Genomic DNA, 23,930 nt, shown 5'->3' with positions numbered 1-23,930 from the left:
GGCATTATAATACCTGACTTCAAGACATACTATACAGCTATTGTAACCAAAAAAGAATGTCATTTACATAAAAGTTGATGCACAGACCAATGGAACAGAATAAAGAATCCAGAAATAAACCCATGCATCTACAGCCAACGGTTTCTTAACAAATGAATCAAAAACATATATTGGAGAAAGCAGGCTGTTTAACAAATGGTGCTTGGGAAACAGGATATTCACATGGAGAAGATTGAAACTTGGCTGCTTTCTCTTATCCTGTATAACAATCAATTCAAAACATATCAAAGGCCTTAATATAAGACCTGGAGCTTTGAAACTGCTATAAAGAAGGGGAAACACTTTAAGATGTTGGCACAGGCAACCATTTTCTTCCAAAAGCACAGAAAACAAGAGTAACAGTTGACAAATGGGATTATGTCAAACCTAAAAGCCTTTGCACAGTTAAGAAATCAAGAGTGCAGAAACAACCTACAGAATAGGAGAAAATATTTGTCCATTATTTATCTCACAGAGGATTAATAGTAAAAACATTTAAAGAACTCAAAAAAATTAACAAAAGCAGAAAATCAATAATCCTGTTTAAAAATGCCCAATAATTTGAATAGACTGGTCTCAAAAGAAGAAATATAACTGACCAATAGTTATATGAAAAAGTGTTCGTTATAGTTAGCAATCAGGGAATTGCAAATCAAAATTTTAATGAGATATAAGCTCACTCAATTTAGTGTGTCTCATAAGAATATGGTCAAACTACTATTAAAAATAAAAAATATTATCTTACATACACTTTCATGTTATTTCTCCTAATAGTAAAATTTTATATCAAAGGTATTTCAATAGCAAACTGTAAAGGATTAGGAAAATTCAGTCAGGCTTGATACTATCAAATAAAAATAATAGAAGGCCCCCTAAAAATATAAAATTATCTTTATAATAATATAGTTAATAGCTATTTATCACCAGATAATCTTTAATATTTATATCAGGCTAGGATATAAAATATTCAAAGTATTAATAAAACAATTTTATGGAAATTACAGAATATTTGGTTCATTTATTTAATGTGAAACAAAACCTTTAATTTGATAGTCTAAGATGAGAAGTTCTTTTTCGATGACATATAATTCAACTTCTCTTGAGAAATCTCTCATTTCACTTTTTCAGAATAATCTAAAAAAGAACAACTAATGTTCATCCCTAGACAATAAAGTAAAATTTATTCTGTATGGAATTTTTACCCATATTGCTTAAACTTCTTTGGGATTTACAGAAGGTTGTTAGTTGTTAGAAAACTTAGTCAATATGTCATAAAAATATTATTCCTTATTTATAATTTATGCTAGAAAATTTGTGTGTGAATAAAGTGGGAACAATAGAAGCCTGGTGGTATCTTTCATAACTTTTTTTTAAAATGAATAATGCAACCCTGTCAAGTTCATTTCCTTTGTTGACTTGCCTTTTCCTATTTTTGTTTGTTCCATCAGATACTTGTAAATCTAAGGCACTTTGAGAATAACTCTCCCATCCTTGTGTCTGTTTCCAAGGGAGAATGTAATCTTACTTCAGTCATCTAATTAGGAGTAGGAGTCTCTGTGCTTCAGGCATTGACATCAACACAAGTCTGATGAGCCAGTGTGCTGACATCAATGAACACTTTATTAAATTACACACTCCCCTAAGCAGGCATGGGCTTTCAGAGCCTAATATTTTATGCACTACTGCACTGACTCCTTGTTTGCTGAAGCTCAGGTTGTTCAGGCCTCGCTAAGTATATAAAGTTCTAATGAGGTTATGGAAAAAAAAAATTAAACAAGATAGTTGGCATGCTGTTAGGTGTTAAGTGTAGTCCATTGTTTTGACAAGTGATAACTAGAATCAAAGAATTTCAAGAAACAAGACAGAGTATAAGTTTAAGGCAATTTAATTTTTTCTTCTGAACAACAGTTTCTCGGGGTAGAATAAAGGAAGCATTGATCAAAATAAAATTTAAAATGACTACTTTTTCTGCAGACTACTAATTTAGATATGTAATTAATATTTAGTAGGTCTTGTGTTCTGTATAATTTATCAAATTGCATATTCTTAAAGTTTTAAATTATTCAAATATTCAATATTTGATAAAGGAGAATGCAGTGAAGGTAAATACATTTTTAAAAATTTTTATATCCTTTTATGGAATAGCCATCCTAACAGATGGGAGATGTTGCCTCATTGTGGTTTTGATTTGATTTCTCTGATGTTGGTTGATATTGAAAAGCATATCATACACCTGTTGGCCATTCATATCAGTATAAAATTTAAATAGAATAAAATGTATCCTTCCTAAGATAAAGTTCTATGAATTTTGACAAGTTCCTATTTTCTTATTAGTACAGTTAAGAAAGAGAATATTTCCATATCCCCCTCCCAAATTCCCTTGTAGTATTTTAAGTTTACTAGACTCGGAGGGAAATTACAGATTTGTGTTGTATCTATACTTTTGCCTTTTCAAGCATGTTATATGAATGCAATCATATACTATATATAACTTTGAGTTTGATGTCTTCTTTTAGTGTAATGTATTTAAGATTCTTGCATGTGGTTGCATGTATCAGTAGTTCATTCACTTTACTGTAGTGTGGATACACTACAATTGTTTATCCATTCATCCATTTGAAAATATTTTGATTGTTTTCATTGTTTTATGATTCTAAGTAGGTACACTTTTCTTGCATAGAGTTTTATTTTAATAATTCTTTTTTAAAAATATGTAGCCTGATAATATTGGGTGATTGGTACATATGTAGCATGATAAACAGAACAAAGCAAATTTGTTTTCAGAAGTAGCTATGATATATTGTTCCTACCCACAAGGTATAGTAGTATCAATTGCTCTATATTTTTGCCAATATTTAATAATGTCTTTTTTAAATTTTTGCTTTAGCTATTTTATTGGTATGCATTGTACTTTTAATTTTTACTCACAATAATGAATGCTGTTGAGCATCTACTTATGTGCTTGTTTGTCATCTGCATTATCTGTTGAAATGTCTGTTCAAGTCTTTTGCATGTTTTTATTTTTTTTAAATTATTGGCTTTTGTGTTTTCTTTATGCAATGTGGATAAATGCTTTCACAGAATAGTATTTTGCAATTGTTTTCTACAAGTTTATGAATTGTATTCTCATTTTATTAAAGTATTTTAAAGGCATTTAGCTTTTATAAAAAACAAATATTATATATATATTTTATCTATATCTATATAGATATTAATATCTATCTATCTCTCTCTCTCTCTCTATATATATATATATATATGTAGTTGTAGGTGGACGAAATATCTTTTTTTATTTATGTATATGTGGTGCCAAGGACCGAAACCAGGGCCTCACACATGCTAGGTGAGCACTCTATAGCTGAGCCACAATCTCAGCCCAAAAGGCATTTAGCGTTTAATTTTGATGGTCAAATTTGTCATTTTTTTTTAAATTTTAGAAATACTTTTTAAGAATCATATCTAAGAAACTTTTACCAATTAAAAACCAAAAATGAGTCTTTTTCTAAAATTATTAAAATTTGAATTTTACTTTAGTCTTTTGAAACTGACATATTAAGCTTTCCCAATTATAAATATTTTAAAAATAAAACATCTCTTCGTTAAATTTTTACTTTCCTGTAGGGGCTTGAAAATTTCAGCATAAAGATCTTGCATATATTTTCTTGTATTCCATCTTAAATATTTCGTGTCTTTTTGGTCTCAGGTAAATTATACTTTTATTCTTATTTCAGTTTACAATTGTGAGATTTCGATTACTTGACATTATAATTAATGTTTTTTGTTTCATCTTGTATTTGTCAACTGCAAGTATATACTACTACATGTTCCTGGTTATGGGAAAATACAGGAGCTTAAATTAAAGTGACCTTGAAATATTTTCTTTGATGAGCTCAGTCCATTGAAGGTCATTAGGATGTGTACCCCATCACCTGCATAAAATGATACACACTTTCCCCAAGATGCAGCAGGTCACTTTGGGCAAATAGGTTAAAAGTAAGGTATATGACAATTAAATAAGTAGAATTTCACAAAATGTCATTTGAAGATAGAGAGAAGTGAATATATAAGGCGTGTCAACTATCCAGGAGAGAGAGAAAGAGGAAGTGCTGGACAGCACTCTGCTTGAAATAGTAAATTGCAATTAAGTGACCAAATGGCACTTTATAGAGTGTGGCTTAATGGTCCAGAATTTAGATGTACTGTTTTGTTTCTGGCACTGGTCTTAGCATTCTAAATTCTTACTGAAATGATGAGCCTCTCTGGGTCTCACAGTAATTGTGACTGAATATAGGTCAAGAATATAATTGCTGCACAGGCCAATGCATAATCTCTTTTATTGTCTAAAAGCTTAAAAAATTTTACTACCTTTCATAAGTTTAGATTTTTGTTGTAATGATTAGTATTATACTGGATTCAGGCACAAAATGATGCCCTGAATCAGAATTTTAAATTCTAATATTTTCTACTGTTTAAAAATTAAAAGTAATGATTTCCCCATTGATGTTTGTGCTACAAAAATCAACCAACAACCAACAGCAAGAAAAACAAAACTTAGACACACCTGTATAAAAAGGAAAGATTGTTGATAATGAACCTCATCACATGAAAGACTGTAAGCTGTGTATCAGATGGAATTTCAATAGGGGAAGTTGGGAATTAGTAATGATATGGTGAAGATCAGACTGTAAAGCTAAGCCAGAAACCGCTCAGTGTATCCACAATTTAAAGGATGTTTAAGACATTTCTTTTTATTAAGCAAGTTACAATGTTAATTCATCAAACTTTCCACTGAAACTATTCTTAAAAAGGAAAAATTAGCTATTGAATCTTTGTTCTCAAGAGTAATTAAATAGCAAATATATACTTAAAATTTGACATGTCAATATATTTAAAATAAAAAGAAATCTATTGAATTTAGATATGCAAAATGCTTTTATTGTTTTGAGAAAATATTCTAGATCCAGAATCATGCTGTTATCCAAACATGTCCTTCCACAGTTAGTAGTTCTTATGCCTCCCACCACATTAGAAAGAAATCTTCCTCTCCCAATTGATCCATGATCCTCCTGTTGAGCCAACCTGGAGCTAGCTGGAGTGTCTTCTAGATAAGCTTTAATCATAGAAACATCTGTTCATTACTAAATTATGTAGAGAATTTATAAAGAGTGCAGATGCATTTGGTGACCCAAGTATATTTCTAGTTATAACACTCTTTGAATTGAACACCTCAGATAACATTACTCTTGAAACTTTCCATACCCTTCATATTATCCCATAGAAGAAAAATATCTTACGCTGTTTTGAAGACAGCTCAAAATCCATGATAAAGTTTGCTACTAAAAATCAGGGTCAACTTCCCCATTTAGGCATAGACCTGAGTGCTTGCAATACTTTTAGGGACCCATGAAAATGTTTTAATTTCTTTTAAAATCCAAGAACTAAGCAAACCTCTAAGTAAAATAAACACATATAGTCATATATAAGTTATATGACTATATACATATAACTATTAATGCATATGTATTTATATGAATGCAATTGTAATATACATTTTGTTTTAAAGCCCACAAAAGCTAAATACCTAGTGTCCATGAAAAGCATAACACAACCTTGAGTAAGAGAAAATTTTTGGCTTAATTATTATTATATTTGGGTTCCACATTGTTTCAGGCCTGGACCTAAATTTATATTTGAGCTTATTTATCTTAGAAAAGTGAATTTCATTAAATTAGTGCACAGGCTGCATTTTCTTTTTGGGGCTCTGTAATGTCCTTCCTCTATTCATGTCTCTGTACCTGTATCTGCCACATTATTCCCATTCATGAACCACAGTTTCACTCCATTGTGTTGTCATAGCTGAATTTAACTCTTACAGTTGTTGGCAAACCTAACACACATACAGTTCACACATATTGGCACTCTATTTTTCTTTCCTTTGGATCATTTTGGATATAAATTCCATCAAAATAATTCCTTAGACCACTGATGTTTAAAGTAGGTACTCCTTCATGTTTTTACATTGTTAATTCTTAGGTGGTAAAAGACATTTCACTTTTGTTTACATTTGACAGCTCCTCTAGGGCAGGCTTGATGGCACAAGAAACAGTACTCCATAGACACTGCTGAAAGAACCATTCTGAGTATTGATGACACATCTATAGAATGGAAATTCTGAACACATCCCACTGAGATGCAAAAGACAAGAACAAAAATTTTAAAAGAATGGTTCATTGATTTGTACAACATACTATAGGTTAATACTTAAAATATTTATGTACCTAATAACAGTTTTTGGAGTCTAGTGTCTATATCTAGGCATTGATAACTTTAAAAATTAAAATAAATAAATAAACGAATATTAGAAAAAGGAAATAAACCTTGAATTGTTTGTTTACTTGAAAAAATATGATGAAATTATAATTCAGCATTGAGATAAACATTATAATAAATAAGAAGTACTTTATAAGCTAATCCTGTCTTCCATGAAGAAAATGAACTTCAGCTGACATGGTATTTTTACAATTTTATATTTCAACCACAGAATGTCATTTAGTAGATAATTCTTGTCTATGGAATGGGATTCCATATAGGGAAAGGACATGTGATCAACTAATGAGTAGTTCAGTTTAGTAGTGGGCATATCCTAAAGCATAATTAGAATTAAAAAATAGTGCTAATATATTTAATATATTTTTTGGGTTTTTTTTGCTTAAGCCCAATTTTATCACAAATCCATGCCACAAGGTCTGTCTGATGATTATTGTGTTTATCCCCATGTTGACAGCAACATGTATCCTTTTAATTTAAGTAGATTTTAATGAACATTTGTTTATCTTTGTATATTTGTATTTTTTACTCATTTTCACAAATTAATGTCAAAATATTTTGCACTTTTAGTTTAACAGTTAAAACATCTTAAAATACGGTTAATTCCAAATTAGTGCATATTCTATACATTTCCACAGTAGAACATATTAAAGTATATAGTTTAGAACATATACAAAAGGTCTTCATTGAAGTGACTTAGAAAAGATCCTTAGTAGTGGCTTCCAATTTTGTTTATCTTTTCCTTGGTGTTCTAATATTAATGTTTTCAATAAGAAATAATTCATTCTGGGTGCAAACTCCAAAAGAACTCTGAAATTCTCTGTCTTTGTTTCTTTATTCATTGTTTTACACAATCATTCAAGTCCTGGATCAAAGAAAATTGGGTACCAGATGGCTTTTATCTGAGCATCTTTAAGTTACCCTGAGAGCATTCTTGCTACCAATTTCCACGTAATGAAATAAATCCCAGCTACAGTAAAATGAGGCTTCCTGAAAGGAGCAGGTGTAATGTCACAGCTGTATTGGCACTGCTAACATGGTCGTGGATCAAGTTACATCTGGGACTGTCACATTTGCTGCTGAGTTAAAAAGGTTGTGCAGAGAGCAAGAAGAACTTTTGGATGCTGTTCCTAAGCCTATTAGCAGGAATCTTAGAGATAATGACCACACCAAGTTATGTGCTTCATTCACCAAGGCTCCTCTTCACCCCTGCCATATGCTTTATCTACTCACTGCTGCAAATTTATGTGGGTTGTACATGGCTGGAAAATTACAATATGAAGATGTTAGTTCATAGTACAGCTGGAGAAGTGTTTTGCCAGTTTGTGTGCAGGTCACATTCCCAGGAATAAAACTAATTTCAAACAGTTTTGCTTGAAGGGGAATTTTAAACTGAGAATAGCAAGAACTGGAGCTTTTTGGAATTCTTTCTGCATTGATAGCAAACGTAGCAATCAAAAATGTTTGATAACTTATCTGAGATTAAGAAACTTGTGTTTTATATTTTTTTACTCAACAAAGATGTATTGATTGCTAGTTTGAATAATGTCTTATGTGAGTTCTGTCATGTTACATACAAATAGGATTATGCATACAATGTTTTTGTTTTGTTTTAGGGAAGGGAGACAAGTTTCCTTCTTATTAAAATATTTTAGACAGAATAACAATATTCAGTCAATTTCAACAATAATATTCATTGAACACTTTGCATTAATCCCTATATTACTAAATTTGCATGCAAGGTATGCATGCTTTACAATTTAAACAGTAGTACATATGCAGAATATTTAAAATAGAGTGATAAATATTCAGTATAGAACTATATATTTTCTAAGGCATTAAAACACATTAAGTAATGTATAATGAAGTCTTGGAAAATATGATCAAACATATGGACTCATTTTATTTGTGTCCTTTGTGTAATGCTTTGATTTGATTATCTCACATTGTGCTTTATCCAAGATGCATAAAATGACACCATTTGAATAAAAAGGAAGTATTTAGTATGCATCAATTCATTTTAATTATACAAATACACCTGAAAAGTGTTCCTTTATTTTTCATTCTTGAATTTCATTAGACAGTATTTGTTGTATGAAATACTAAAAGCATTAAAGTTATACAACTACACAGGCTTCAATTTGTTCTCAATAATCTTTAGCATTTTTGTTACTATTATAAATGATGGTTAAAAAAACTAATACTTTAGGATTCTAATCAACATAGACAATTGACTGAATAATGATTAATTCTTTTTATTAGCCAAAGATGGATTGTAGCTTAAGTAATCATCTGTGATTTATGAAGACTTAATTAGTAATTGAGTTTTGCCAAAATACCCACTATTGTATCCCGTGATCTGCTTTTTTTGACTGTTTTAATGATAAAATTTGAAGATTTTAGAGGAATTAATATGTGTGATAAGTATTTACAGAGAATAATGAAATCTCGTGATTATAAAAATTATAGAAGCCCAGTGAGACAAATTATCTAAAATGTGCTTATACAAGAAATCATAGTTTATATATTTATGTTTCTGATTAGAAGGGAAATTGTTTTAGTGTATGCTGACTTGAGTAAAAACTTTCTGGTTAAAAAAGTGTCCAAAATGACTTTGAATATTGAGAAATAATGTTCTAATCTTCCAGCAGCAATCATTATCACAGTAAAATGTGTACCTGTTTTCTGAAGCACTAAATGGGGAAAAAAGTCATAATAATATTTTAGAGGTGAATTTAGGTTTGAGTTGGTCTACAGATTTTCTGTTGAAAGCATGGGACCAAGCTGTGTTGGCATGATATGGGAGCTAGTTGGCAATGGAGAATCATGCGTGCTGTCTCAGATATGCTGAGTGGGAACAGACACTTACCAAAGGTCCTAAGAATCCAGAGTGTATGTCAAAAATTGAAAGCACTAATTTAAAGAAATATGAGAATGCACATGCTAAAGGGTGGTTTAATGATTCTTAATTTGCATGATATTTATGTTAGTTTTATGATGAAAATATGATTTTAAATGGACTACTCAAAAATTAAATTTATTAATTGGAAGTTACATTATAAAATTCCGTTAATTTAAGCAGTTTACTTTTATCTTAATCCTGTTGACACTTTTAATAGTTTATAATTTCCAACAAGTACAATAGTTCCACTGAATAGTATTGTTATATTCTAAAATGCAACTTTTATTTTTCATCACAGGTAGTCCAACCTATTTAGAAAGAGTTCTTTGAGCAGGGAAGGGGGTACACATCCTCAGCCCTATTTTGTGTCTTATTTAGAAACAGGATCTAAGTTGATTAGTACCTCACTTTTGTTGAGCAGGGAAGTGGGTACCAGGGATTTAAATCACTTTTGTTGAGGCTGGTTTGAACTCACAATCCTCTTGATTCAGCCTCCCAAGCCTCTGGGATTACAGACATGCCTCACCATACCCATCCAGAAAGAGTTTTTAAAAACATGTATTACTTAATTTTAGAAACATCTGCTGGTATATCTACATCTAGCTTACAAAATGGAGTTCACTAGTGGGGAAAATTCAATAGAGTCTAATCACCTAAACAGTACTCTGATTTATATATTCATGAGGAAGTAGTTTATACACATAAGAAGCTGCATATCAAAACTGAAATGAAAAACAATTGAAAATCATGTGAAATAAACATTTTAAAATTATCTGATTTCAGATATTGAAATGATTTATGAAAGGTAGATGTTATGTTCCCAGTAGGAGATACACTCAAAATTTCTAATTGATTTGAATCTTAGTGAAGTGAGTTTTGGAAAATTAATTTAGCTAATACCCTGTAGGATAACTTTTAAATAAGAAAAGTTGAGGTTTAGAAAACCTGGCAGTAGCTATGAACAGGTAAGCTCTTATTCATGAAATGATCATTTAATGTTGGGTAGTGGCACATAGAACACAGAGTTGGTGGGGAGCACAGTTGTGAGTCATGAAATACTAAATAAAACAATAAAATATATTAATTTACCATATCAAAAGTCTATTGGTTGAGGGGCTGGGGATGTGGCTCAAGTGATAGCGTGCTCACCTGGCATGCTTGCGGCCCGATTCGAACCTCAGCACCACATACAAAGAAAGATGTGTCTGCCGAAAAAACTAAAAAAATAAATATTAAAAAGTTCTCTCTCTCTCTCTCTCTCTCTCTCTCTCTCTCTCTCTCTCTCTCTCTTTCTCTCTCTCTCTTAAAAAAGTCTATTGGTTGAATCTAAAATCAAAATTATTCTATAATTTGAGGCAGGTTACGGGCAAAAATCATTATTGTGGTATTAATAATAAATGAGCAATGCTTTGACATGTCTACATATAGACTCTGAGCCACATAGAACATCCTAGGGAAAATTAACTTTGGACAAATTAAATGATGGTTTACTAAAAGTGTCTACATTTATGTATTCTTGTCAGTGGAATAGTTTTTTCCAATGATCATTGTGTAAAATGTACTTAAAATAGATGAACTGAGAATGACTGTTGCTTCAATGAAATTTTGTGCCTTGGTGGAAAAGGGTAGAAACCATTCATTACATGAACTTTTCCTTCCCTTAGGAAAAGTGACTTTCCGGATATACCATTGAGCACACCCTGAGATACAAAAAGACAAACATCATTTTATTAAATGTTTTTGCTACTTAGAATCCAAACAATATGAGTTTCTATAAAGTCATTACTTTAGGATGTACAACTATTTTGTGCACCAGGTAATTACTAAACTCCAAGTAAAGTATCACATATAGTATTTTAGTAGAGTTTGTATCAATCATGTTGAATGACTTCACACACTATGGAGGTTTCAGTGACATTTAGTACACTCAGGAGATTTACTGCTTCACCATTAGTATTATTTCTAAAGCACATTTATATTAGCTTGTCAATATTTTAAATAACAAAACAAAAAGTAAACAGATTGCTAGCGAATAATCATAGACGGAAACACAAATGTAAACTCCAGAATACTTAGAATGCATGCTGTATAAAAGAAGTAGAACTCAATCATTTCATTCTCCAGCCACTTTTTAAAACAAATGTCTTATCATCCTTGGCACATAATTTATTTCTATTGGAAAAATTTTAAAATCCACACAAAATTTTAAAATAAAAATAATGTTCTGGGACTGGGTTTGTAGCTCAGTAGCAGAGTGCTTGCCTAGCATGTGTGAGGCACTGGGTTCCACCCTGAGTACCATGTAAAAATAAATAAAACAAAACAAAACAAAACAAAACAAGGCACTCTGGCCATTTACAACTACAAAAAATTTTTTTTTAATAAGAATATTCTAATGATAAGATAAATGAGGATTAAGAATTTTATTTAAACTATGCATTTCCATAGATGAATACTTTAGCATAACAACACACAGCAGGTAATGAATCATATTCAGATGTTTGCATCCACTTACAATTTATGCAGGCATTTATTCATTCATTCAAACTATTTATTCAGCATCTACTTCGTGCAAGATCCTGTTGTATGTATTGTTACTAAAGCAGTAAAGAAAACAGAGAAAAAAATCCTTACTGAAAGAGATTATAACTGGTTGGCAGAATTTATGCATAACAGATAAATAAAATGCATGTCATGTGTTGGGATATGTAAAATATCAGAAGAGATTTCAAAGCAAAACCTGAAGGAACCAAAGGGCCTATGTAAGTTGCTATCTTGGGAAAAGGCATTCCAAGCACAGGGAACAAGCAGAAAGACTTGAGGAAAGAAGCAGATGAACTCTGTTGCAGGGTGAAGAAGAAGGTCCTTGTAACTGGAAAGGAATTGGTCAGGAGGGCAGCTGGAGGGTTGAAGTGAAGCAGGTCAGAAGAGTGACAGTGATGAAGGGAATGCGGTAACTGTGCATAAATTTTAGATTTCACTCAAAGTTAGATGAAAAGCCAGTTGAATATTCTGTGCACAGCAGTGAAATGGTGTAACTTACTTTTGAATGGGGTTACTTTGGAGATTTTGTTGTGAAAATAATGACAGGTACAATGTGGAGAGTGGGGAATAGACTATTGGCACAGTCCAGCAGAGATGCCATGCAATTTGGGACAAACTTGGTGGCAGTAGGGCCCATTAGAACTGCACAGTTTGGGTAAACATAGCACAGGTAGAGCTGTGACTTGATTATATCCTCTTACCCACTAGTATTCATTGTTTTAGAAATGATTCTCTGAAGTGGGATTTTTTTTTCTGCATCTGGGAAAACACAGATGTTTCACACACCAAAGAAAAGAGAGGAAATATTTTAACTCAGTGTAATCCTCTTTTGTTTATATGTTTGTTTGCTTGTTTTTTGCCTTTACTTTTGCATCTAGACTAAATTGGAAAAAAATTGTGCACTGTTTGAAAAATATTTAGGTATTATTATTTTTTTTAAAGAGAGAGAGAGAAAATTATTTATTTATTTATTTATTTATTTATTTTTAAGCTTTCAGCAGACACAACATCTTTGTTTGTATGTGGTGCTGAGGATCGAACTTGGGCCACACGCATGCGAGGCGAGCGCGCTACCGCTTGAGCCACATCCCCAGCCCTATTTAGTTATTATTATATTTCACAAGTAATGCACAATTCCTGAAGTTTATTTAAATCACTGTTTTTAAGTAAAATTTATTCCAGAAAATAATGATACACAAGATAAAATACACCTCCAACCTACAGGAATTATAAATTCTAAATACTATTAAATCACCAAAAGAGATAAATGAACTTCATGATGTCTCTTCTTTATACTTTGTTTGAAAGAAAACACCCATACTTATATTTTCTTAAGCCATGCATATTTTATGACACAATGCTTCCCCAAACCAATCACTATTCTATGAAAAATAGTTACACTAAATATTTTAATACATTTTTATAATTTTAAATTTAAAATGACAAGTAACAGTCATGATGTTGTCAACTGACTTTTTTTTTTTTTATCTGTTTGCTTAAAGATTTTGGAAACGTACCAAACATTAATGAAATGTTGGAAACCAGTTGAAATGCAGTAAAATCCAATCCAGTAAAATAGGACTACTTTTTCTTCATCCACTTTGGGATTTGTCAACAAGTGAACTATGACAATACACCAGTTTTTGAGACTGATTCTACTCTGCGTATGCCTGCCACATTTCTGTTCTCCAGAGATAACATTCAGAAGGACTCCTGTGCCTCAACAAAGGATTTTAGGTGCACGAGTGTCAAGAAGTGATGGCAAAATTCTGCATCGTCAAAAACGTGGTTGGATGTGGAATCAGTTTTTCTTACTGGAGGAATATACAGGATCTGATTATCAATATGTAGGCAAGGTAAGTCCATACTGAAATGACAAATATTTACCTTCATACTTTACAAGTCTTACTATGTATGGAAAATGAAAGGTTGTAGAGATGATGATCTGTATAACTTTGATTCCCAAAGTATCCCAAAAGCATTATTTATGAAATACTATTCTATTTTGAAAAACTAGGAAATTAATAAATGTAGGAATTCATTGAATTAATTTTTTTTCCACCAACTCATGGACTCAAGATGTAAAAAAAAAATCACTTAAAATTTTAACTACAAAACAATGATAGATATATGTTAATATAGTCATTTAAATGACTATATGCATATGTGTTTGTGTATATATTTGTGTGTATATGCATGTGTATTTTTTAGTTTTCTTAAATCAAAATTTGAGAGTATTTGTATAAAAGAAAAACAACTAAGAAGATCAGCAGGTAGAAACAATTTACTTACTACAGTATGAGGGGGGCATACAAGTCTTGCATTAAACTTTGTTAAGTTTTTATCTTCTAAGTAACACTATTTTTGATAAAATATATTTTCATTCATTTAAAAAAATTTTATGATGTTTTATCATATTTTATCATATTTATCATATTTTATGATGTTTTATCATATATGTTTTATCATATTCAATTATATCAGTCCTTAAACATCCGATAATGTAAGAAAGATGATATTAAAGGTGAAATGTTATATTGAGAAGGAAAACAAATAGCAACCCATATTAGCATAAAGCAAGAATTAACAGACTTGTCATAGACCCAATGGTTGCATGCTTAAGAGCACAGAGTGAAGGTAATTTTTATGGATGTCATTATAGAAAACTTTTAAAACATGAAATCAACCACATAAAGATGTGATAATGGTAATCTTGCCCATAGAAACTATAAATAGTTTTGTTTGGTTTTTCCTGGACATAGGGATCATTTGGCATCTATTTCCCTTCATCTAGTTCTTAATGAGGATTTAATAAATGTTGAGAAATTAAATTATTACATTATATACTCTCTCCACAGAGTCAAGATGCTTCTTGTTTTCTTTCTTTTTGCATTTTCCATAGAATGTCAATACTTTAAAATCAAGAACTATACTTCATATCTTTGTCCGTACGTAGTCTTGGAATAGAGCTTAATAACTACTTAGCTGATTGAATTAACTTGAGCCTTATTGAATTTAATTCCCTCAGCCATCTGGTACCACTTGGCTCTTCAGCAGATAAAACTAGTCTAGAATTTTAAATCACTGAGGACAATTAAAGTGAGTAACCACTTAAGATATATGCATCTTGATATGCAGTCAAATTATAGTCTCTCTATTCTGCTCTATGAAAGCAAATCAGAAAATCATTTAATGGGATGGGCACAGAGAATTTAAGGTAGTTACTTTCTGTAATCTATATTCTGAGCTCCTGGATGAACAAAAGTTTAGTAAATGCTTTACCTCTGAGATACAACTAGATTCTGAATCTGTATTACAGCCACAGTGTCCATTTTATACTGTATGTTTCAAGTGGTAGAGCACTTTCAAGTTACTGTGGATTATTCATTTCATAGTCTGTGAAACAGGAATTTTGTTATTTTTGTCTATATTACAGTATTGTATTAGTTATATTGCATTAATTGCCTATATAATTTAAAATCTTATTTTAAATGGAAACATACACATTTATATATGTCAAAAAGGCAATGCTAAACTTACAATAATTTAATAAATGTGCCTTATGATGAATGTAAATTCCGAATAAGATATATTTTCTTCAGGAAATATGAAAACTTAAAATATCCTATATATTCTCACTAATATTATTTATAATAAGTTTATTACAGCCATGGAAATTTCCCCTTAAGTTTTCACTTCCTTTAAGATAAGCATGTGATCTTAATGTGCGATGAGCATAAGAATGCAAAGAGGAAGGACATTTTTTAAATATTCAAACAACTGGGAGTGCATTTAATTCATCAGATAAAAATTTTTGCTTATAGTGTTAAAGTTGAGGGAAACACAGGAAAATCATACAGTTGGCCACAGATCACCTAGCATATATATATGTTTTTTTCTGCCAACATTTCTTTTTCAATGTTTAATTGTGTTCTCTTGGTCTTCATTTTCTCATCTATGAAATCAAAAATAATGATTATACCAGTGAACATTTATGCACATTCACTTTTTAAAGTACTATTATATTACTAATGTAAAGTGTATTTTAATATCTATTTTAAAAAGAGATAAAGAAATAAAGAGAGCATCGGGCAGTGGGGAGAGAGAAAGAGAAGTCAGTGGCTGAATTTCACCACCACAGCTACTATGTTATAAGAAATAGAGTTGGACTGGGGCTGTAGCTCAGTGGTAGAGCACTTACCTAGCGTGTGTGAGGCACTGGGTTCAATCCTCAGGACCATATAGAAATATATAAATTAAATAAAGGTATTTCATCTATAATATGCATATATATTTTTAAAGAAATAAAATCAACCATAATGAACTTAAAAAATTTCTTTGCCAAGTTTTCAATGACTAAGAAGGCTATTCTAATAAATCATTCAATCAAATGGATTTCCAAGCAAAAAGAAATATCTATCATAAAACCTTTTTTCTTCAAAGAGTTAGTAAGAATGTTGCCCTTTAAGGTATTTTCTATATACAAAAATTGATAGCATTTGGGGGAAGTTTTCATGTACTGGGTCCAATTTCTTCAACTTTGAAAGCATAGTCTTCAAGAGTTGAACTTCAAGAAATATACTTTAAACCATGTAGCCTTTGTATTGCAAACCTCTAACTATTTTCAAATTTCCTAATTTGATTTGAGAAACATTATAATTTTGAACTTTTTATCAATTTGATTTTTTTATATGTAGTTTCTAGTCACAGAGTCTTGTTGCCTGTAAGAGTTGTCCTGTGTTATCATAATTTCCAATTTCTCAGCTTCCTATTTTCAAATCTAAAATAAATAAAGAAACTAAAACTTGTATTCTTGAATTTAATTTTGGTAATAACAGACAACGCTAAGTAAATTACTAATATTATTTACTGTACAAACTTTATATCTTATATAATAGTCTGAAGTGATGAAAAGCATGTTAAAATAGATTTTCGTAAAAATCAGATATAGAGACAAATCCAAACCTACAAAAATTAATAATATAAAAATATAATAGTAGATTTGTCTCTGAATCAGTATAGTAAAATAATTCACTTCAGGAAATAAAACTGTGAGCATACATATATGGCCATGTATATTTGTGCATTTATATAATCAGAATAACCCTCAATCCTCTTAATATAATAAAATCATACAGTATCCAGAGTCATAAAAGATTAAGGGGCCTCCTAGCAATTCTGAACCAACAGATATTATTAATATCCTTTTCTAAATACAGAATTAGGTCCCAATTTTTGAACATTCTTGAAAAACAGAAACCATGTTCAACTATTTCTTAAAATCATATCCCTTTGCCCTGAAACATTGTTACCTTATCAGACTGGATCGATAATGCCTGCTTTCCATTTTAATAGATTAAGAATATAGTTGAAGCTGTTATTCCCAGTGATAATTTACCTGAGATTCCCTTCCAACCATGAGGTACATCAAATCTTTAATGCATTGCTGCTGCTTATACACTCTATAAACCTAAGATGAACAATCATTCTCCCTCTTGAATAGTCAATAGAAATACCGCTCCTAATGCATTTGTAACAGTTTGGAAACAGCTGCTTTTGTTTGCACAAACCTCTTGCTGGTCATTTGACATTTCATTATTTTAGTTTACATTTTCTGACTCTAAACTTTCCCATGATCAAAGAGGAATGAGTCATGTATTTTGTCAGTTCTTCTCAACTTCATGTTTTCAGAACTTTCTCATTTGCCTGCACCTTCTGAATGACTGTGATGAGCTCAAATTACCCTAGATTAGTGGTTCTAACTGTGAGTGATTTTGCCTCCCCTGGGGCATTTACATGTGTATGGAAGCATTTTAGGTTTTTACAACTTGGCATGTGATTCTTAGTTCTTGCTGTCAGTGGCCAGGACTACTACTAACCATTCACAATGCATAGAACTGACCCTCCAAGGAGTTTACAGTTGTCAATGTCAGTAGTGCTAAGATTGAAAAACACCTTTCTAGAGTTTGCTAGAGGGTTTTTTCCTTTTCTTTTCTTAAATGCTTCAATCTTAATTTTAAATTCTTCACGAGTTCTTACTTCTGAATCTACTTTAATTACAATCATATATTTTCCCTTGAGAGTTGCCAGTCATACTTGTTCTCCCCAGCTTCTACTTCTACCAAGACCTGAACTCCTATCTTAAGACTTGTAGTGGCACAAACCTGCCAGTCATCTCTAGCTGTAGAATTGTGGGCACCAAATACCACTATGAATGAATTAATTATTCATTATGTCAATAAATATCTAGAAGGCCTTCCAGGTGCTACTTTGTTGTTAAGCATATGGCAATAAAAATTAAAATTCTCTGCTCACTGATTATCTTATATATTATTACAAATAATATTTAAGGGTGTGAGAAAATTATGAGGCTTTTTTTTCTTTATGTCTCAGGTATGGCCAAGAACAAAACAATAGTTAGGAAATATCACCATGTTTCATTTTTGCAATACTGAAAACTAAAACTGAAATAACACAGTTTTGGAATTTGTGTTTCATGAATCACTGTTATTAAATGTTAAGACTAGACAGTCAAAGAACCTGCTTTTATATTTATCTTTTTGTTTTTAGAAAGAGTTGTTCATGCGTAAAGCCTCATAATGAAACGGTCACTCAGAATTTCTAAAGGAAGTGTCTCTCAGAAACTCTTTTTTTTTTCTCCCAGAAACCTTACAAGTGATACATGAAAGACAAACTCATTTTTAAACACTACTGTGTTCAGAAATATCAATGATGTCCACTATATTGGACTGTGTTCCTGTTTCCATGTTACTTTTAATTATATGGGCATAGTCATGGTCAACTCTGAAAGGAGTGGTTAGAAGTCAAAGTGAAGCATGTCTAAAATGGGCAATTTAAAAAACTTCATAATATATGGTAGTTTGGAGAGTAAGAAATACTTTTTAATTACTGAAATCAAACTTATATAAAAATAAAATGATTACTAATTATAAACTATTGATAGGCTAGGAATGGAAGGTGGGGGTTTCTGGAATACATTTATTTTCTATTTGAACAGTACCAAATACAGATACAAAATAAATAGAATCTAAAAAAAGGTAAATGGAGTAGGAAATATTAGTGAAAAAAAGCTCTGGAAGAAATCATTATGTGGTATCATTGACAAAGACTCTTTTAAATTACATTTCTTCCTATTGGGTGGGCATTTGGATAAAAAGAGACATTGTTCCCCTTATATGTAATAAGTTATTCCCTGATAGCATTGCAAAGTGAATATATGATAGATTCTCTGGTGAATTTTATACAAATATACTAATAATCAAGCTGGAATCAATAAAAGTATTTTAAGAGGATGCCCTGCAGAATCCAATAATGTTTTCCAAGCAAGCCACCTATTGGTTCTTAAGTCACTAATATATATATATAACTTAAATAATATTTTAACCAGAAATTATATAGAGAAAGCATGCTTGTGTTCACAAATCTCACTATAATGTAAAAAAGAAGTAAGTATTCAAGATGATCTTGAGTAGCACTCCAGCTATACTTGGCAGAGCTTGAAAGCCTCCATAATTATTTTGAAGATTAAAAATGATATCAAAAAGTATGTGCAGCTAAGATTTGTAAACACACAGAGAAGACATGGAGATTCATTTTAAGTCATTCGGAAAGACTACTTTAACCATTTTACATATTTACTTTACACATTATCCTATACAGAAGTTTTATTGTGTCTTAGTGACATTCTAAGAAATTGACTTTGAAGTTTGGTTTATGTAAAACATTTTACCTTATTCCATTTAAAATAATTGTCATCACTTTCAAACAGAATATGAAATGTCAAATGTGAAATGTGAAAAATAAAATCATTCAGGCACAAAATCAATTGGGAAATAGGAGGCTTGAAAAACATTTTAGATGAAATGAACCTAATAGGCATATTACACATTTTGTCCAATACTAGCAGAATACCCATTCTTCTAAGCACAAATGAAGCATTCTCTAGGATAGATCAAGTTGGATAAGGAACAAAGCTTAACAAAGTTAAGTTGGTTATAATTGGGCTGGGGATGTGGCTCAAGTGGTAATGCGATTGCCTGGCATGTGCGGGGTGCTGGGTTCGATCCTCAGCACTACATAAAAAATAAAAAATAAAGATGTTGTGTCCACCAAAACTGAAAAATAAAATAAAAAACTCTCTCTCTCTCTCTCTTAAAAAAAAGATGGTTGTAATCATATCCAGTAATTTTTCTAGCTATAATGGAATTAAGTCTAGAAAGTAATAAAAGTAGAAATTTTAGAAAAATTGCAAATGCATGGAAACAATATGTTCTTGAACAACCTATTGACTCAACAAAATATTAAAAGTTAAATTAAAAAATATCTTGAAATTAATGAAAATCAACACACAATATATCAAAAGTTTTGTAAGGCAATAATAGTTCAAAGAGAGCAGTTTATAACAATAAATGCCTACATCAAAAAAAGAAGAAAAACTCAAATAACATCATTACAACTCAATGATTTGGAAAAATAAGAACAAACCAAACCAAAAATCAATAGAGGGAATAAAATTTTTAAAAAGATCAGAGAAAAAAAATAAATTAAGAAAACAATAGAAACTCTGAGGAAAATCAAGAGTTGTCTCCTTGAAATGATAAACAAAATGGACAACTTTTTAGCCTGAATAAATAAGGGAGAAGAATCTAATAAATAAGTCATAGACAAAAAGTGAAGTAATTATAATTAACACAGAAATACAAAAGGGTCAAAAAAATCACTGAGTATTTATTCTATGACAAATTGGATAAACTAGAAATATTTCATAGAAATGGATGACATTGTAAAGTTGAATCAAGAAGAACAAAATCTGAACTGACAAGTAGGGAATAATAAAATTAAATCCATAAAAATATCATCAAATAAAGTCTAGTATCAGACGGATTCACAGTGGAAATCCCCATCAAAAGAACTAATGCCAGTCCTTTCCAAATCATTTGAAAATTGATATGGAACAAATATTTCCAAACTCAGTTATGAAGCCAGTATTACCCTACTAACAAATCCAGATAGATACTACAAAAAAAATAGAAAGAAAGAAAATTATAGGAAATTCAGTATTTTTGAAGAACATCGATACTAAAATCCTCGACAAAATACTCACAAACCAACTGAACAATACAGAAACTATAATTCACCATGATCAAATTAGTTTTACCTTTTAGCTGAAAGGAGGGGTCAACATATGAAAATCAATAAATGAGGTACACTATATTCATAGAAATAAAAAAACAAAAAAATGATCATTTAAGTAGATGCACAGTAAGCATTTGACAAAATTCAACATCATTTCATTATTAAAATCTCTCAATAAATGTGGCATAGAAGGAATGATATCAACACACTAAGGATCATATATGAAAATTCCATGGTTAGCATCACACTGGAGAAAAGTTGCAAGTTTTTCATCTAAGATCAGGAACAAGACAAAGATGCTCATAAATTCTATTTCACATGGTACTGGAAGTTCTAGCAACAATCATTAAAAAAGAAAAGTGAATAAAAGACATTTCAATAGACTAGGAAGAATGAAGTTTTGTCTGCTCACTTATGACATTATCTTATAGAAAGAAAACCCTAAAGAAGATATCAAATATCAGCTAGAATCAATAAATTCCCTAGTAGGAAGGCACAAAAATTTCAGTGATTTGATATGTGCCGAATTCTTACTGCAGTGTATTTAAATGGGAATGCAGAAAGATAAATTGGAGAAACACATGTGGCAAACTTCTGAGTATCTTGCCTGAGATAAGCCCATATATTCAGCAGTACTGAAGAAGGTGGGAAGCAGTATTAAAGCAATCAAGAGAAAATCCTTTTTGTTTTTTGTCTTTCCTCATTGATTAAAAACTGCAGTACAATAATCCATAGACTATATGATAGGAAGAATTCTTATTTTTCTTTATTTCAGAGAAAATGTTTAATATTTTACCATTAATTCCAAAGTTTCCTAAGACTATTTTAAATAATTTCTTTTTCAGGATAAAGAACTTTTAATTCTAATACCTAATGCTTTTTTTTTATTCATAAAGAAGTATGAAATATTTCCCAATATACTTATGTTCCCATTGAATACTGTTTATTTCTCCCTTTTTAAAATTAATTTGAGAGATACTTTATTTTTTCTTGTCTGAACTAAACTTTGAAGTTCTGGAAAAGTACACATTGTTAATTATTTGTATATTTTAATCCATTTACTTTGTATATTTTTAAATATTTAACTTTTTAATCTTATTGTTTTTTTTTATTTTTTAATGCTTTGATTTATCTCTCAATTTGGGCTTTTCTGATATATATATTTTTTTACACAGAGTATGGTTTTGGGTTTTCACAGGGAAGACTACAGAGGTGAAATGATGATGCCATGGGCTCAGGCTTTAGCATTACTTATTACTGATCATGTAAGGCTAAGGTTCCCAAGTAAGCATTTAGGTAAGATGTGACCCTGTACACTAAATTTTCTAAAATTTTCCTGTTGAGTTTAGATATGAACTTTCTACTTGTGACATGAAAGAGGTAAGCAGTAATACCACATTTCCTAGTCTGTTAAATAGTTTGGATTTTTTTTTTTTTCATGAATGTTGGACAGAATTCAGAAAAGAAACCCTATGGCACCACAATTTTATTGTAGGGAAATTTGAACCATTGATTTATTTTCTCTAATGATGATAAGGATAACTAAATTATTTTTCTTCCTTGTAGTAAACAGCACTTTAAACGTTTATTAAATTTTAATTGGAAAAAGTATAATTATGTCTCATAAAAGAACCCCAAAGTGATATGAATCATTTTATTTTTTAAAATGTTTATTTTAGTATAACACTTGTCGTAGTGATACAAAAAGCGTCTGTAAAACACTCACTCAGTTTCCCATATCGTTAACATGTTAATTACCTTAGTGCATTCGTCATAAGTAATGACCCACTATATATGCTTTATTAACTCGGTTCTATACATTGCTCAGAGTCCATATCTTCTCTTAACGTTTTTCACTTCTGGGATCCAACCAGGACACCACAATGCCATTAGTTCTCATGCATCCTTAGACTTCTTTGAGCTCAGGAAGCTTTACAGATTTTTTTGGTTTTGATTACTTTGATATTTTTGAGATATACACATGAAATATTTTCAGCATGTGTCTGAATTTTTTTTCTGATTTTTTTTCTCATGTGTACAGTATGGTTGTGGGCTTTTTGGTGGCTGACCCAGAGGTGTAGTGCCATTGTTGACATATCATGCGTTGGGCACATACTTCAGCATTACTTATTACTGATGATGTTAACTTTCAATTCTGGTAAAGTTTCCAATGAAACACTGCTTTCCCAGTCACTGATCATAGCAAATAATGAATGCACTGGTGGTTATTCTCCAACTCCGTTAAGGGTAGATTTACAATGTTATTTTAAAGTTTCCTGTAGAGGAGAATTTTATTTTCTACCCTATTCATTGATTTAGTTACTCACTATTTGTTGTTGTTTTTGCTTTTGATTGTAATATAAACTCCATGACTTACTTTATTGCTTAAATTGATCCAAATTTGACCATCGGGAAGTCTAGCCAATCATTTTACTCCCTGAGCACTTTCTTACTTTCTGGAACTATCTTGCATATTTGCCAGCTAAGTGCTGGAATAAGACATTTCACAAGGAAGACATTTTAAATAGAAAGATGTGAGGAAGTTTAACTTTCCAGAATTCAAGTGATCTTATGTTGTAATGCAGAAAGCACATAGTTCTGAGTTGAAGCAAACATTTAAATACCTAATAAATTAAATACTGAAAGATAATGTAGGGTATCAGGAGATTTCAATGTAATAAATATCAGGAAAACTCAGTATGGACAAGTCAGCCTCATTTAATTGCTTTTGTAACTACTGGATAACAATCTAGGAGATCAAATTTCAATTAGCAATGATACAATTGAGGAAATTCTGATGGCAAGTCATCACAGAAAAATCACTCAAAACAATAATTAGAGTTACAAAAAATAAGTAAAAAGTTATTGTTGGGGAGTTAGAAACTGACTCATGACAAATAGCTTTATGATTTGATTAAAAACATCAGGAATCAATATTTTCAGACACAGTGAAACAATTCGA

At 30.9% G+C, this 23,930-nt stretch overlaps 1 protein-coding gene across 2 annotated transcripts in view; it reads left to right on the top strand.

The window, feature by feature from the left end:
- LOC101962167 (cadherin-10) overlaps nt 1–23,930 on the top strand; it is a 161,023-nt gene that overhangs the window by 44,449 nt on the left and 92,644 nt on the right. For both annotated transcript variants that reach the window (XM_078016916.1, XM_078016913.1), the window contains exon 2: nt 13,315–13,668. In XM_078016916.1, coding sequence (XP_077873042.1) covers nt 13,438–13,668 — 231 coding nt within the window. In that variant the 5' untranslated portion in view covers nt 13,315–13,437. The remainder of the gene's footprint in view (nt 1–13,314; nt 13,669–23,930) is intronic.

The sequence above is a fragment of the Ictidomys tridecemlineatus genome, chromosome 1, assembly GCF_052094955.1.
Source record: "Ictidomys tridecemlineatus isolate mIctTri1 chromosome 1, mIctTri1.hap1, whole genome shotgun sequence".
Lineage (NCBI taxonomy): Eukaryota > Metazoa > Chordata > Mammalia > Rodentia > Sciuridae > Ictidomys > Ictidomys tridecemlineatus.
This window is presented reverse-complemented; position numbering and strand designations above follow the sequence as displayed.